Raw genomic sequence first — 17,096 nt, 5'->3', positions numbered from 1 at the left:
CAGGTGTAGGACTGGACTCTCCCAAACACGTCACTATAAGACTGGACTCTCCCACACATCACCACACGCACCACCACACATTTCCTATAATCCTATAATTCCTATAATTTATAATCCTTATCTTTATAATCTCTTCTGCTATTTGCACATTCTTTACTGTAAATTCCTAAGTTAATTTGTAAACTTTTGTAGTAAATTGTAAATATTGTAAAACTTTTCTTTTGTCATTTAATGGTCGGGCATTGTACAGCTACAAGCATTTCACCCCCATGTCATACTGTGTATGGTTGTGTGTGTGTGACAAATAAAATTTGAATTTGAATTTGATTTGAAATTTGATCTTCAACCTCATAAAACAAAGTGATGCATTTGGACAGTTTTCGGAATAAATTATACAAAATCATGAGTGGTCAGCACTGTTGCCTCACAGCAAGAAGGTCCTGAGTTCAATTCCAGCATCAGGTCTTTCTGTGTGGAGTTTGCATGTTCTCCCTGCTGTGTGGCTGCTCTCCTGGTACTCCAGCTTCCTCCCACAGTCCAAAGACATGCAGTTAGTGGGGCTAGGTTATTGGTTACTCTGAAGTGCCCATAGGTGTGAGTGTAAGTGTGAATGTTGTCTGTGTCTTGGTGTTACGGTGTGAACACACCGTTAGCCCTGCAGCAGACTGGCGACCTGTCCAGGGCGTACCCCGCCTCTCACCCTGAAACAGCTGGGATAGACTCCCCACGACCCTGGAAAAGGATAAGTGGAAGAGAACGGACGGATCAATGTTATATTTACATCAAGAGGAAAGAGATTCTCAAATAACAAAATCACTGTTTAAAAATGCAAAAGGAGGATTCATGTTTTGATTCATGTTCATGATTTTTTAAGAATTAAACCCGATATAAAAACAACCATTTGAACATTTTAAGGATTCACCAAACCGTGTTTTTTAATGCATCCTTTTCAGCAGGAAGAGCTTTAGGAGCCTTTAAACTATGGGCGAGTAAAGGCTTCAGAACATAGCAGCTCTTCATTCAAACAGCGCCCGTATGATCGGCTGTGTCTAAACTTTGATATCTCTAAGAAGCTCTTTTTTCAAATCCCTGCAGTTGAGACAGTTTATTTAAACCAAACATCAGTCGTTCACATCTGAACCACAGCTCCTACACCGTGAAGACCAAACGATAAAGAAAGACACATTTCAGTGTTTATAATGTAACTGCTGCCTTTGACCAAGAGTCTGTCAGTAACAGGTTACAGGCAATGAAAACTGATATTAAGATGTTTAAACGCCCGGGAACAATCCGTTCACACAAGACTGAGATGATTACAGGAGTCAATGACAATGAGACCTTACCCCTGAAAACTGAATTGGTGGTCTCCTGATATTCCTGATGTTTGTTTGAAGTATTTGGATACTTTGTGTCAGTGTGTGTGAGACTGTCCGGAGCTCCACAAATCCTGACAGATGCTAGTGCAGACGTTGTTGGGTCTTTGGTTCCAGCTCCTGTGAACCTCGAGTTGAGTTCTTCTGATATATTTGAGTTTTGTGGTTTTCCTTCATTATGATTCATGCTTTGCCTCCGTGTCGTGCCCACGTGTCTCAGGTCGGCATCTCTGTGTTTCCTGTTTTATTTTGACAGTCTTTGTTGAGCTTCCCTCTGTCTCCTCACTCTTAATTTGTTTCCCCATGTGGTTCCACTCCCCGATCACCTCCTGTCTGTGTATATTGTGCGAGTTTCCCCCTGACCTTTGCTGCACTGCGAGATTTCTTATGTCAACATTTCCAAGGTTTTCCTAGTGATCCGGGTTTTGTGTTTATGTATAAGTTCTTCCCAGTGTCGGTGTTTCTCAGTTTGTAAGTGTGCCTTAATAAACGGCACGCCCTCAGTTCCTCTCAGTCTGTGTCCTGTGGTCGGCGTTTGGTTCCTCACACAAAACACATGATCTGTCTCCGGGTATCGTGACAGTTGGAGTACAGGTGGTGCAAACACTGTCTGCTGGGCATCTACCCAGAGAGCCCTGCTTCATCAATATGTATTGATTTTTGGACTTTTAGGGGCTGGAAGAATCAATCATTGGAGACAAAAGGAAAAGTGGTCACATGTTATGTTGGACAAACTGACCTGGACTGTCAGAGGAAAGGCAGAGGGTTTGAAAAAGTATGGAGACTGTGATTGGACAGCAGTGCAGAATTCAATTGTTGGTCTGTATCTGAATGTGTTTGCTCAGGGCGACTGTTTAAAACGCTGGAAATGTCGATAAAAACATTGAAGTATAAAAACTGGAAAACTGCACCAAAAAACGGTTGCGCTCAGCTTTTTGGTATCGTGCACTGCCAGCTGTGGTTCATTATACCAAACTAAGGGAATGTTTCTCTCTACCTTGCAGAACACTTACACCAACGCAGACAAGCTGCTGGAGGCAGCCGAGCAGCTTGCGCAGACAGGAGAGTGTGACCCGGAGGAAATCTACAAGGCAGCTAGACACCTGGAAGTGCGAATCCAGGACTTTGTCCGCCGGGTGGAACACAGGAAGCTGCTGCTTGACATGTCTGTCTCCTTCCACACACACACTAAGGAGGTGGGGACAGTTTTGCTATTTATTCCATGTAGAGACAGGTGATAGATGTGTGTTGAAGCATCAACCTGAAGTTATTCACTCTCTTTGCATTGACGATCATTTCTGTCTGCGTGTCTGCATCCAGCTATGGTCGTGGATGGAGGAGCTGCAGAAGCAGCTGCTGGACGATGTGTGCTGCGATTCTGTGGACTCAGTTCAGACTCTGATCCAGCAGTTCCAGCAGCAGCAAACAGCCACACTGGAGGCAACGCTCAATGTGATTAAAGAGGGAGAGGAACTAATGCAGCAGCTGAGGTAACAGTCATACTCTTCTTATTGTGACAGTATTAGAGCGAAAGAGAGAAGCTGACACCAACTAACAACTGAAGTAGTGAAATGAGGATTTCTAAAGTTAATAGAGCATCTCAGATTGTAGCATCAATACTGCAAATGTCATAAAAACACACAGACACATAAATACTACACAAAATGTTCAATCAAAGCACAATAACAGAAACAGTGATAGCAGCAGAAACAGGAGGGGTGGAGCAGTGAGTTCAGGGGTGGTGTCAGGACCCGCACAGCTGATCTCCATCCATCCTGTCGGACACCGAGACAGGACAACAGACAAGTGTTGGACTAACTGGAGCATCCAGCTGGAAAGCTGTAAAAGTGAACTGGTTGGAAGAAACCAGTAAAAGAAAAAACGATCATTTTGAGAAAAAAGCTGAAATGATCTTTGGGGGAAAGTCCAGAGTTTACAGTTGATTTATAAAATGCCTCTTTACTGCAGGAGGGTGGAACTGCTGTGCCTTTGCATCTGTCCAGTACCAGCCGTTCATGTCCCGTCTTCATACTGATCAGCACTCTGTGTTTATGTGCTAATGAAACATCATTTCCTTCCTGTGAAATGCACTATACACAGGTACACACACACACAGGTCTTTATCACCAGCTTCCACATTTATTCATAGTTTTCCCAGGTTATGATATGAACACAGTCTGACAGCTGTCGGTCCCAGCTGATTTCTCTCTCCCTCCGCTCCTCCGGCCGTCCGGCCGACCCTACACCCCCCCCCCCCCCCTGGGGCGCGGGCAGGATGCGATAGCCGCCGTCTTCTCCACCTGTGGACGCACCTGCCGGCCCCCCAAGTGGTACCCCAGATACTGTACCTCCCTCCGTCCAACCGCACACTTCTTCGGGTTGGCCATGAGCCCCGCCCTCCTCAGGGACTCCAGGACCGCGGCACATGCTCCGCCCAGGTGTCGCTGTGGATGATCACGTCATCCAGGTAGGCAGCAGCATATGCAACGTGCGGACGCAGCACCCGGTCCATGAGGCACTGAAAGGTGGCAGGGGCTCCGAACAAGCCGAACGGAAGCGTAACGAATTGGTACAACCCGTACGGAGTGGAGAAGGCCGTTTTCTCCTTGGACTCGGCAGACAAGGGAATCTGCCAGTAGCCCTTGGTTAAATCCAGTGTCGTGAAAAAACGGGCCGTGCCCAGCCGATCCAGGAGCTCGTCGACCCGGGGCATGGGATAAGCATCAAAACGTGACACTTCATTCACCCTGCGATAGTCGACACAGAACCGTATAGACCCATCCTTCTTTACCACAAGAACGATGGGGCTACACCAGGCGCTGTGCGACTCTTCTATCACTCCCATTTTCAGCATTTCAGCCAATTCCCTCTGAACGATTTGCCGTTTATGCTCAGGAAGCCTGTAGGGCCGTGAACGCACCGTCACGCCAGGCTGCGTTACAAAATTATGCTCAATGAGAGACGTTCGGCCGGGCAGGGAGGGGAACACATCTGCAAACCGCTGTTGTAACGCGACAACGTCCACTCTCTGGGCCTGTGTGAGATGGTCATCACAAGGGAGGGAGGCAGGAATGATGGAATTTGGCACCTCCGGCCCCAACTCATCTCTCTCCTTAACCAGGCTCACCAGAGAAGCGGTTTCAACCTCTCTCCACTCTTTAAGGAGGTTGAGGTGATAAATCTGCGTGGCCCCTCCCCTGTCCGACCGAGTGACCTCATAGTCAACGTCCCCGACTCGCCGTGTGACCACAAAGGGTCCTTGCCACTTGGCGAGCAACTTCGAGCTGGAAGAAGGGAGTAATACAAGCACTTTGTCTCCCGGTGAAAATTGCCTGAGTCTAGCCCCTCTGTCGTACAGGCGCTGCTGACGCTGTTGAGCCTGGAGCAAATTCTCCCGTGACAACCTCCCCAAAGTGTGGCGTTTCCCTCTCAGGTCCAACACGTACTGAATCTCATTCTTGGCGGGGCTCGGACCTTCCTCCCAGCTGTCTTTAATCAGGTCGAACACCCCACGCGGCTTCCTGCCGAACAGTAGTTCAAAGGAAGAAAATCCCGTGGAGGCCTGGGGCACCTCCCGCACTGCGAATAACAGAGGGTCTAGCCAGTGATCCCAATTGCGTTCATCCTCGTTAATGAACTTACGAATCATGGACTTTAAAGTCTTATTCAGCCGCTCCACCAGCCCATCCGTCTGAGGGTGGTAGACGCTGGTCCGAATAGATTTAATGCCCAGTAATTCGTACAGTTCCTGCAGTGTGCGAGACATGAACGACGTGCCCTGGTCAGTCAGTATCTCTTTCGGGATTCCGACTCGGGAGATGACCTGAAACAGTGCCTGGGCCACACTCTTAGCCGAGATGGTGCGCAGCGGAACTGCTTCCGGGTACCGCGTTGCGTAATCCACCAGGACTAATACAAAGCGGTAGCCGCGTGCACTCCGATGAAACGGCCCGATGAGGTCCATGCCGATGCGCTCAAACGGGACCTCTATGAGTGGGAGCGGGCGCAAAGGCGCTCTTAGTATGGCCGGTTGATTAACAAGTTGGCAGGCCGGGCAGGACGCGCACCAACGGCGCACATCCGCTCGGATGCCCGGCCAATAAAATCGGGCCGTTATTCGCTCCAGAGTTTTTTCGTATCCCATATGCCCTGCCATGGGGTTATAGTGGGCCGCCTGGAAAAGCGTTTCCCGGCGGCCCTGCGGCACCAACAACTGGGTGTGAGTCTCCTCCGTGCGAGTGTCACGACTCACTCGATATAGCCTATCTTTTGATAAAATGAAGCGCGGGTAGGTCCGCACGGCTTCAGGGCGCACCACGTGACCATCAATCTCAATCACCTGGTCAAAGGCTGAGCGTAGGGTGCCATCACGAGACTGCTCCAGTGGGAAATCACCCGTGGGGGAAACCTCCGGAGCCGGCGGGGCTTCCCATGAAGGACCCGCCGTCTCCCCCTCCCCGGAGTCAGTGTCGGATGATCCCGCGTCACCGCTGAGCGCCGCGCAGACACTACATGCTACTAACGGTTGTGATTGCATCCCCGCATACTGTCCCAATAGATGATGAAACCCTGGCCAATTCGTGCCCAGAATTAGGGGATGGGACAGGCGCGGGCTAACCGCAGCCGTTACTCTATGCGTTTTGCCCTTATACTTTAATAACAGCGGCACTATGGGATACCTGTGAACATCACCATGAACACACTTCACCTCCACCCATTCTGCCTCCAGCAATGCCCCGGGGCGAACCAAGCCTTGGTGCACGAGGGTCTGCGTGCAGCCCGTGTCCACCAAAGCATGGTGTATACCCCCTCGAGTCCTTACCGGAATGCTGTATGTCCCTCCTGGACCGGGAGAGGGTGCTGGGGCACCGGCAACGCGGAACACCTGCCCCACTTCCATCAGAGGACAGTCCCTCCTCAGGTGTCCCAGTTGCCCGCACTTCCAGCACTCCTGCCCCGGTGTCTGTGCTGCTCTCCGTGGCTCAGGGGCGGCACTGCTCATGTCTGATCCCCGGGAAGGCACAAACGCAGCAAAAGGATTAGTGGGGCTCAGCGCCGGCGCCCGCTCTGCCTGCCCTGGCGCAGGTACCCGGCGCCTCGGTGCCGGCACTGGGGCTTGTTTGCTCGGCCTCCGGCCGCTGTCCCCGGGCTCTCCTGCTTTAGCGGCAAGGTGGTCCTCCGCCAACATTACCGCCACCTCCAGACTCGCGGGACGGTGGCACCTGACCCATCTCGCCGTCTCCGCAGGCAGCCCCTCCACAAACTGCTCCAGCACCACCTTGTCCACCAGCAGCGTCTCGCCCTCTGACGATCCCGGCTGCAGCCAGCGCACCGCCGCGTCATGCAGCTGCCGGGCCCAAGCAAACGGCCAATCCGCCGCGGCTAGCCGACAGGCCCGGAACCGCTGGCGATGATCCTCAGCGGTGAGCCCCAACCTGTCCACCACCGCCCGGCTCACGTCCTGGAAGCTGCTCCTCGAGGTCGGCGGCAGACTCAGGGCCGCCGTCTGAGCCTCCCCCGACAGCAGAGGAAGCAAACGCGGAGCCCACTCCCCCTGTGGCCACTGGCAGGCCTCCGCCGTGGCACGAAAAGTCTCCAGGAAAACCTGGGGGTCGTCCCCCATCCGGGGCATCGCCACCGACAGCGGCGGAGGCTTCGGCGGGGCAGCGGCTCCGACCAGCTGCTCCAGAACCAGAGTCTGCCGGTCCGCCTACTCCTGCAGCGCAGCCAGGTGAGCCCGCTGGGCCGCCGCTTGGTCTTGGCACATCTTCACCAGAAACTGCAAAGGCTGGGCGGGCGGCGCAGCCTGTGGGTCGGCGCAGCCTGTGGGTCGGACATCCCCACGCCGGCCGGATCCTGGGTTTCGGCACCACTTGTGAAATGCACTACACACAGGTACACACACACACAGGTCTTTATCACCAGCTTCCACATTTATTCATAGTTTTCCCAGGTTATGATATGAACACAGTCTGACAGCTGTCGGTCCCAGCTGATTTCCCTCTCCCTCCGCTCCTCTCCGTCTCACTATAAAAAGGGAAGGAAACCATTATCAGTCCAAATCGCCATCAGCTGTTCTCACCGGCATCTCCAGCACCGCCCCGTTGAGCCCACTGCACCACTCCTCCCCTGCAGCCGCGCCCGGGACCACACCTCCGCCACACTTCCTTACTCAAACCAACTGTGAAGCATGATTTCAGTAACTCAGAGGGAACAGCAGCCGCTTGTCTTGAAGCAACAGTGTCTTTACAGCTTTATTCTCCAAATGATCAATAATATTTTAATTAATAATCAGCCTATTTTATTTTTACTTGTATTTTTTTCTGTTCTGGCACTGGATATGAAATAACACGACACCACCACAAGGTTATAAACTCATAGTGCATCGTGCACAAGCACGAATGCTGGCGGTGCTTCGGTTACTCTGTAGGGTCTGCAAAGAGCTGCAGAAGCCTGGGAATGCGCTCACAAAGATAACAGACATGGCCGTGTGTGTGTGTGTGTGTGTGTGTGTGTGTGTGCTCTTCATCTACACACAGAGTGGAGCAGGCAGCATTCATGCTACTCTAAACACAGAGAAATATGACCTCTGTACTGGTGTTCTCAGGAGCACACGCATCCTCGAGTTTGGAGACGAGTTGGACCATTTTGAATCGTCTCCTCCTGTATCCTGTGTTTTTGCAGGGATGCAGCCATGTCCACCAATAAGACGCCACACTGCAGTTCCATTGCGCACATACAGGGTGTGCTGCAGCAGCTGGATGAAGCCCAGGGCCAGATGGAGGAGCTGTTCCATGAACGCAAAATCAAGCTGGACATCTTTCTGCAGCTTCGCATCTTTGAGCAGTACACGATAGAGGTCAGGCAAGAGGAATGTTGGCTCAGTGCGTACAGTTAACTAGACGTGATGTGTTAACGCCAATCAATGCGCTTTCTTTCACCGAGCAGAATAGAAAAACATATTTTGCTAATTTTGAGGTTTTGTCAGCAAGTCTGTCAGGACCAAGTGCTCAGATCAGCTGCTGGACCAGGTCTGGCTCTCGCTGTGTTCTGTTGTTCACTTGAATCTTTATGATTGCTCGCTTTTCCCGTTCTGGCAGGTCACGGCAGAACTAGACGCTTGGAACGAGGATCTGTCTCGTCAGCTGAATGACACCAGCCGCTCGGGCGCTAGCAGCGGCAGCAGCAGCGGGGGAGGCGGTGCCTCGTCCGCCGGCTCAGAGGATATCGGTCTGGCAGAACAGCGGCTGAAGCGGCACGCAGAGAGGAAAGCAGCCATGAACAACATGACCTATGAGGTGATGCAGCAGGGTCAAGATCTGCACCAGTACATCATGGAGGTCCAGGCTTCAGGTAAGGGACGCACACATGATTCCTCTATGAGCGCACAGGAGTGAACCATGAGGTCTGAACTTGAATCTGACAGAGCCTTTCTGTGGCAGGTCCAGACTTTTTTATCCACTGCCTTTAGTGCACACTGAGCCACACACTTTTGTGCTCACAGCCTTAGTCCTTGTTGTTTTAGTCGTATTAATCTTTCTCTGTTATATTTGGATTCCATCATTGTTGTGCATTTGACTTTGGGAAAGCACTTTGTGCAGCATAACTAAACTTGACCTTGACACTAACAGAGTGCTACTCTGGTCCCAGGTGGGATCAGTCTCTCTGAATCGCCACACAAACTGAACGCTCTGTTTGAAGCCCAAAATCACTTTCAGTGAAAGTAAAAAGTTAAATGGGAATATAGCATCCTTAAGATGCAACATGGTGAATCTTTTCTGTTTGCAGCTATTCAGCAATTCATACTTTGTCACGTGGGCGATCGTGGCTCAAGAGTTGGCAGTTCGTCCTGTAATCGGAAGGTTGCCTGTTCGAGCCCCGGCTCCGACAGTCTCGGTCGTTGTGTCCTTGGGCAAGACACTTCACCCGTTGCCTACTGGTGGTGGTCAGAGGGCCCGGTGGCGCCAGTGTCCGGCAGCCTCGCCTCTGTCAGTGCGCCCCAGGGTGGCGGTGGCTACAATGTAGCTGCCATCACCAGTGTGTGAATGTGTGGATGTGTAAAGTGCTTTAGGGACTAGTAAAGCACTATACAAACACAGGCCATTTACCATTATTTCTTATTTTTACCAAATGCATACAAATTACAAATGAATTGCCCTCTGGGGATAAATACAGTCTCTCTGATCCTGAAAACAGGGCTCGGCTTGTTTATCCTTTCTTAGATAGCAGCATTTCTCTGGTTTCTGAGGTTCTCCAAAACTTCCTTTACACTAATTTGTTGACATGACAGAAGCAGAACGTGTGTGTTTGTCACAGGAATCGAGCTGACGGGAGAGAAGGACTTGGACTTGGCCTCTCAGGTTCAGGAGCTGCTGGAGTTCCTGCATGAGAAGCAGCAGGAGGTGGAGGTCAACGTGCAGCACACGCACACGCGGCTGGAGCAGACTCTTCAGCTGCGCCACCTGCAGGGAGAAGTTAAACAGGTGAAGGCATGGCACTCACAGGGACGACTCCATCTTTAACCTACTTTGCTATGCAGCTTCAGTTTGTTGTCCCAGATCTAGAAAACATCGAGACTCAGAGAAAGCTGGATCCTAGTCCAACTAGAGCAACGTTGTTATCAACTGTTCTCGTTTTGAACAGGCTGCTCGATGTTGGAGAAGTGACAGGAACAACAGCCAGGCTGTGTGTGTAGACAGGAAACACACTGCTACTGCTGCAAATGGATACAGCTGAATCATTTATTAAGCTCATGCCAACGTGCTAATAACACGCAGGCACACACCCTCACTGCTATCCTGTCTGAGATCACTCGTCAGTAAAGTTCACAACCTTGAATAGATGAGGCACCTCGTCTGCCATGGCTAACGTCATCTTCCACAGGACCACTCTCACTCCAAACACACATAACACTCACAGGTTGTCATGTTTTGAGGCAACCTTGCGCGTCCCTGTGATTGGATTGAACCAACAGAATGGGGTTGGAGGTTGGCGCGCCTGAGCGAAATCACTCCCCCCTGCACGTAAATGATTGTTGTTGATGTGGATGTCGAGCTGTGAGCGGAGAGCTGCAGCCGGCGAGGGAAGATGTCACTGAGCGGTGAATCGGGGTCGGGCCGTGCCTCCTACCTGCCACAGTCACATGATGTCATGTGTTAGGTTTTGGGATGTGAACGCGTTGATTTCACCGTGTTACAAAGAAATGTAACCCGAGGAGCACATGCATGTCACAGGTGCATCAACACTAGTTGTTGTAAACTCTCAGAAGCTGTGTGTGTCGTGTAGTTGAAGCTCTGACTAACATAATGCGTGTAGTGCAAGTGTGTCCATTAAGACATCAGTCAAAGCCAAAAACAGTCTATTTATTTGTACTTGCACAAAATAACCTTTGACCTTTCACTGCTGTAAGTTTCCTTTTGTTAAGAATGACGCATGTCACACAAAAGGTCCGAGGTGTAGTCCTACTGATATTCTGATTACACATTATTAAAGATGTTTCAGTAAGTGTGTCAATAAAAACATTACTCATGATAAACGCTCCCAGATGTTTGCGCGTGTTAGTCGTGCAGGACTGAAGCTGGAGTTTCCCGAGCTTCACTCGTGTAGCTCCACAGCGTCTGCAGACACACGCACACGTATTACATGTTATTAGTACAGATATGGTTTTAGTGAGGGAGGCTTTCCCGCCACAGCGCGTATACACCTGCATGTTTATATAAGTCGTATGTTGTCATGGTGTCTGACTCGTTGTCTAGGTGTTGGGTTGGATACGTAACGGAGAGTCCATGCTGAACGCCAGCATGGTCAACGCCAGCTCGCTGTCTGAGGCCGAGCAGCTTCAGAGGGAGCATGAGCAGTTCCAGATGGCTATAGAGGTACACACACACACACACACACACACACACACACACACACACACACACACACACACACACACACACACACACACACACACACACACACGGCCTAATTATTTACTGTACAGGAGTAATAATTTTTCAGTGTGTGCTGGTTTGAATCGTAGCAGATGTGCACGCAGTGACACAGAGGTGCTCTTTGTGATGTGTGTGTGTGAACCAGGCTTACCTCAGTCGTTTACATTCTGCTCTGAGTTTGAACAGTTACAGCTGCTTCACACACACTTACACACACACACACACACTTACACACACACACACACACTTACACACACACACACACACTTACACACACACACACACACTTACACACACACAGTAAATCCTTTAAGTGCTGTCACTGTGGTGTTACTTTAAATAGCTGACCACAGAAGTCTGAAGGTGTGTGCGTGTGTGTGTGTGTGTGTGTGTGTGTGTGTGTGTGTGTGTGTGTGTGTGTGTGTGTGTGTGTGTGTGTGTGTCTTGATGATATGACTCCTGCATCTTCCTGCTGATGTGCTGCTGTGTACCCAGGCTCACGCACTCGTGCACAACAATATGATCAACAATATAAAATAAACTTTTGCCTCCTTACTGCTGTATTTAACTTAAATAAAACAGTGAATGAAATGTTAGGATCATTTTAATACAGCTTAATCATCAGAATTGTAATCAAAGCTGTAAATGATCTTTTCTGGCACAGAGTCGAACTTTAAAGATTCTTTTTGCCTGGAAGAGATTTTAAAAGTTTTAGAGGCCCTTTAACCTTTAAGCCTTGTGTTTGTGTAGACCTCCACAAAGGCATGTTAGGAATGGTATATTGAACTGAGTGAAAGTGGAGATAATAACCAAATCTCCTCTCTTCCAGTCTCTGTTCCATGCTAACTCTCTTCAGAAGACACATCAGAGTGCTCTGCAGGTCCAACAAAAAGCTGAGGTGAATCTTCTTTAATGCCTAACTAACTGTTTCCCTTCATTTCTCCGTCGTCAGTAGTTGACAGCTCTGACCTCTTTTGCTGCTTTTGTCAGATGATGCTACAGGCGAGTCATTATGATCCAGAGGCAATTCGAAGCTGTGCTGAGAAGGTTGCCGTGCACTGGCAGCAACTGATGCTGAAGATGGAGGACCGTCTGAAGCTGGTCAATGCATCCGTAGCCTTCTACAAGACATCTGAACAGGTGCACTTCAAGCAAACTCCACCGTCGCTGTTTTTGTTTTCTTACATCAGCAACAGGAAGGTAACTGTTTGTGCGTCTGTGCAGGTGTGCAGTGTGTTGGAGAGCCTGGAGCAGGAGTACCGCCGCGATGAAGACTGGTGCGGCACACACGACAAAGTGGGAAGTTCATCCGACAGCGACCACCTCCTGCCTCTGATCAGTAAGCACCTGGAGCAGAAAGAAGCCTTCCTCAAGGTGATTTCATGTCTCACTGTCTAAAAGAACAAAGCAGGCTGCTGGGCTTGTTTTGTTTGATAAATAACGTATGCAGATGATGCCATCATGTTCTACACAACTAATAACATGTATATACAGTGGGGCAAAAAAGTATTTAGTCAGCCACCGATTGTGCAAGTTCCCCCACCTAAAATGATGACAGAGGTCAGTAATTTGCACCAGAGGTACACTTCAACTGTGAGAGACAGAATGTGAAAAAAAATCCATGAATCCACATGGTAGGATTTGTAAAGAATTTATTGGTAAATCAGGGTGGAAAATAAGTATTTGGTCAATAACAAAAATACAACTCAATACTTTGTAACATAACCTTTGTTGGCAATAACAGAGGTCAAACGTTTACTATAGGTCTTTACCAGGTTTGCACACACAGTAGCTGGTATTTTGGCCCATTCCTCCATGCAGATCTTCTCGAGAGCAGTGATGTTTTGGGGCTGTCGCCGAGCAACACGGACTTTCAACTCCCGCCACAGATTTTCTATGGGGTTGAGGTCTGGAGACTGGCTAGGCCACTCCAGGACTTTCAAATGCTTCTTACGGAGCCACTCCTTTGTTGCCCGGGCGGTGTGTTTTGGATCATTGTCATGTTGGAAGACCCAGCCTCGTTTCATCTTCAAAGTTCTCACTGATGGAAGGAGGTTTTGGCTCAAAATCTCACGATACATGGCCCCATTCATTCTGTCCTTAACACGGATCAGTCGTCCTGTCCCCTTGGCAGAAAAACAGCCCCATAGCATGATGTTTCCACCCCCATGCTTCACAGTAGGTATGGTGTTCTTGGGATGCAACTCGGTATTCTTCTTCCTCCAAACACGACGAGTTGAGTTTATACCAAAAAGTTCTACTTTGGTTTCATCTGACCACATGACATTCTCCCAATCCTCTGCTGTATCATCCATGTGCTCTCTGGCAAACTTCAGACGGGCCTGGACATGCACTGGCTTCAGCAGCGGAACACGTCTGGCACTGCGGGATTTGATTCCCTGCCGTTGTAGTGTGTTACTGATGGTGACCTTTGTTACTTTGGTCCCAGCTCTCTGCAGGTCATTCACCAGGTCCCCCCGTGTGGTTCTGGGATCTTTGCTCACCGTTCTCATGATCATTTTGACCCCACGGGATGAGATCTAGCGTGGAGCCCCAGATCGAGGGAGATTATCAGTGGTCTTGTATGTCTTCCATTTTCTGATGATTGCTCCCACAGTTGATTTTTTCACACCAAGCTGCTTGCCTATTGTAGATTCACTCTTCCCAGTCTGGTGCAGGTCTACAATACTTTTCCTGGTGTCCTTCGAAAGCTCTTTGGTCTTGGCCATGGCGGAGTTTGGAGTCTGACTGTTTGAGGCTGTGGACAGGTGTCTTTTATACAGATGATGAGTTCAAACAGGTGCCATTCATACAGGTAACGAGTGGGGGACAGAAAAGCTCCTTACAGAAGACGTTACAGGTCTGTGAGAGCCAGAGATTTTCCTTGTTTGAGGTGACCAAATACTTATTTTCCACCCTCATTTACGAATAAATTCTTTACAAATCCTACCATGTGGATTCATGGATTTTTTTTTCACATTCTGTCTCTCACAGTTGAAGTGTACCTCTGGTGCAAATTACTGACCTCTGTCATCATTTTAGGTGGGGGAACTTGCACAATCGGTGGCTGACTAAATACTTTTTTGCCCCACTGTATAAAAGTTTCCCACTTGCATTGCGGGCATCTTTGTACTTCAAGCTAGTGTCCTCTACCAGAGGCCTGGGAGCTGGAGAGTCCTGCAGGGTCTTTTCCTAGGACTGTGCTCTTCATCGCAGAGTTCTCAGATGTTGTTCCTGCTGCAGCCACTCACCTAGCTTGATGGTCAAGTGCTCTGATTAGCACGGGGACCACTGTTGCCTTCATCCTCCACATCTTCTCCAGCTTCTCATGTTCCTCCTCCCTGCTATAGCTACCACTCGGTATAGCTACACCTATCACAGCGGCTGCTTGTCTACCACTATGTTGGTTAGCCACCACCATTTTGTCCGTCTGTATCTGGAAGTCCCATAAGATCTTAGCTCGGTCATTCTCCACCACCCTGGGGGCATCTCCCATTTTGACCTCGGGACTTCCAGGTTATACTCGGCACAGATGTTCCTGTACACTATGCCGGCCACTTGGTTATGGCGTTCCATGTACACCCTGCCTGCTAGCATCTTGCACCCTGCTGTAATGTGCTGGACAATGTTCCCTGTAATGTTTCATGTGTCTCCCTGAGCGTCCCTTGGACCACTGTGAGCAACAGCAGACGTGTGCACTGTGGTCACGCCAGCATCTAATCATCCAAGTTACATGGTTTATTAAAATAATCAGATTACAGCATTTATGTTAGACTACTTTTAAGTAACTGCTTTAGCCCACTTACAATGAAAATTTAAAAAATCTTGTTCATCACCTGTGTAGCATGTTAACACTATTGGAAGTAAAAATAACTTGAACTTCAATTTTGAAAACACAACTTTTTTTTTTATTTTTTAAAAGCTCTGGCTTGTATTATGAGTCTGAGTCTGTGGTCTGGGAGAGAGTCTGTAACTCTGTCTGCAAAATATAATATATAATGACCAATGTTGGGTAATTAATTATATAGTTACTTCTTCAAAAAAGTAACTGAGTTATGCAAACAACAAAGTATTTTGCAGCTGTTTACCTAAAAATGCAGCCAAGGCGTTTTTTTAAACAAACATTTCAAACTATTTACAGAACAATCAGCTGTTCTGCATCAAATCTGATGCCACACAAATTATTTGTGCCGCTCCAAAAATAATTTCTGTCCACTATGAGATGAAGGAGAACAACAGCCTGATACCTGCAGGCCTGACAGCAGCAGATGTGTCACTGCTGTAACACCTGTAACACTCAGCAGTCGCCTCATTGTTCTGACACACAACAACACTACTGACTACACTACACACTGACTACACACTAACTACACACTGACTACACACTGACTACACACTAACTACACACTGACTACACACTAACTACACACTGACTACACACTAACTACACTCTAACTACACACTAACTACACACTAACTACACACTAACTACACACTAACTACACACTAACTACACACCAACTACACACTAACTACACACTAACTACACACCAACTACACACTAACTACACACTAACTACACACTAACTACACACCAACTACACACTAACTACACACTAACTACACACTAACTACACACCAACTACACACTAACTACACACTAACTACACACTAACTACACACCAACTACACACTAACTACACACTAACTACACACCAACTACACACTAACTACACACTAACTACACACTAACTACACACCAACTACACACTAACTACACACTAACTACACACCAACTACACACTAACTACACACTAACTACACACTAACTACACACTAACTACACACCAACTACACACTAACTACACACTAACTACACACCAACTACACACTAACTACACACTAACTACACACTAACTACACACCAACTACACACTAACTACACACTAACTACACACTAACTACACACCAACTACACACTAACTACACACTAACTACACACTAACTACACACCAACTACACACTAACTACACACTAACTACACACCAACTACACACTAACTACACACTAACTACACACTAACTACACACCAACTACACACTAACTACACACTAACTACACACCAACTACACACTAACTACACACTAACTACACACTAACTACACACTAACTACACACCAACTACACACTAACTACACACTAACTACACACCAACTACACACTAACTACACACTAACTACACACTAACTACACACTAACTACACACTAACTACACACTAACTACACACCAACTACACACTAACTACACACTAACTACACACTAACTACACACCAACTACACACCAACTACACACTAACTACACACTAACTACACACCAACTACACACTAACTACACACTAACTACACACTAACTACACACCAACTACACACTAACTACACACTAACTACACACCAACTACACACTAACTACACTCTAACTACACACTGACTACACACTAACTACACACCAACTACACACTAACTACACACTAACTACACACTAACTACACACCGACTACACACTAACTACACACTAACTACACACCAACTACACACTAACTACACACTAACTACACACTAACTACACACCAACTACACACTAACTACACACCAACTACACACCAACTACACACCAACTACACACTAACTACACACTAACTACACACTAACTACACACCAACTACACACTAACTACACACCAACTACACACCAACTACACACCAACTACACACTAACTACACACTAACT

At 48.3% G+C, this 17,096-nt stretch overlaps 1 protein-coding gene across 5 annotated transcripts in view; it reads left to right on the top strand.

The window, feature by feature from the left end:
* The window catches only part of kalrna (kalirin RhoGEF kinase a), a 153,687-nt gene that overhangs the window by 68,003 nt on the left and 68,588 nt on the right, over nt 1-17,096 (top strand). For all 5 annotated transcript variants that reach the window (XM_080903834.1, XM_080903836.1, XM_080903835.1 and 2 more), the window contains 9 exons: nt 2,378-2,569; nt 2,694-2,863; nt 8,058-8,232; nt 8,474-8,726; nt 9,690-9,856; nt 11,129-11,248; nt 12,138-12,206; nt 12,299-12,448; nt 12,533-12,682. In XM_080903834.1, the coding sequence (XP_080759960.1) occupies nt 2,378-2,569; nt 2,694-2,863; nt 8,058-8,232; nt 8,474-8,726; nt 9,690-9,856; nt 11,129-11,248; nt 12,138-12,206; nt 12,299-12,448; nt 12,533-12,682 (1,446 nt within the window). The remainder of the gene's footprint in view (nt 1-2,377; nt 2,570-2,693; nt 2,864-8,057; nt 8,233-8,473; nt 8,727-9,689; nt 9,857-11,128; nt 11,249-12,137; nt 12,207-12,298; nt 12,449-12,532; nt 12,683-17,096) is intronic.

The sequence above is a fragment of the Rhamphochromis sp. 'chilingali' genome (genome assembly GCF_963969265.1).
Source record: "Rhamphochromis sp. 'chilingali' genome assembly, chromosome: 14".
Taxonomy (NCBI): Eukaryota; Metazoa; Chordata; class Actinopteri; order Cichliformes; family Cichlidae; genus Rhamphochromis; species Rhamphochromis sp. 'chilingali'.
Note: the sequence above shows the minus strand (reverse complement) of the source record. Positions and strands in the feature narration are given on the sequence as shown.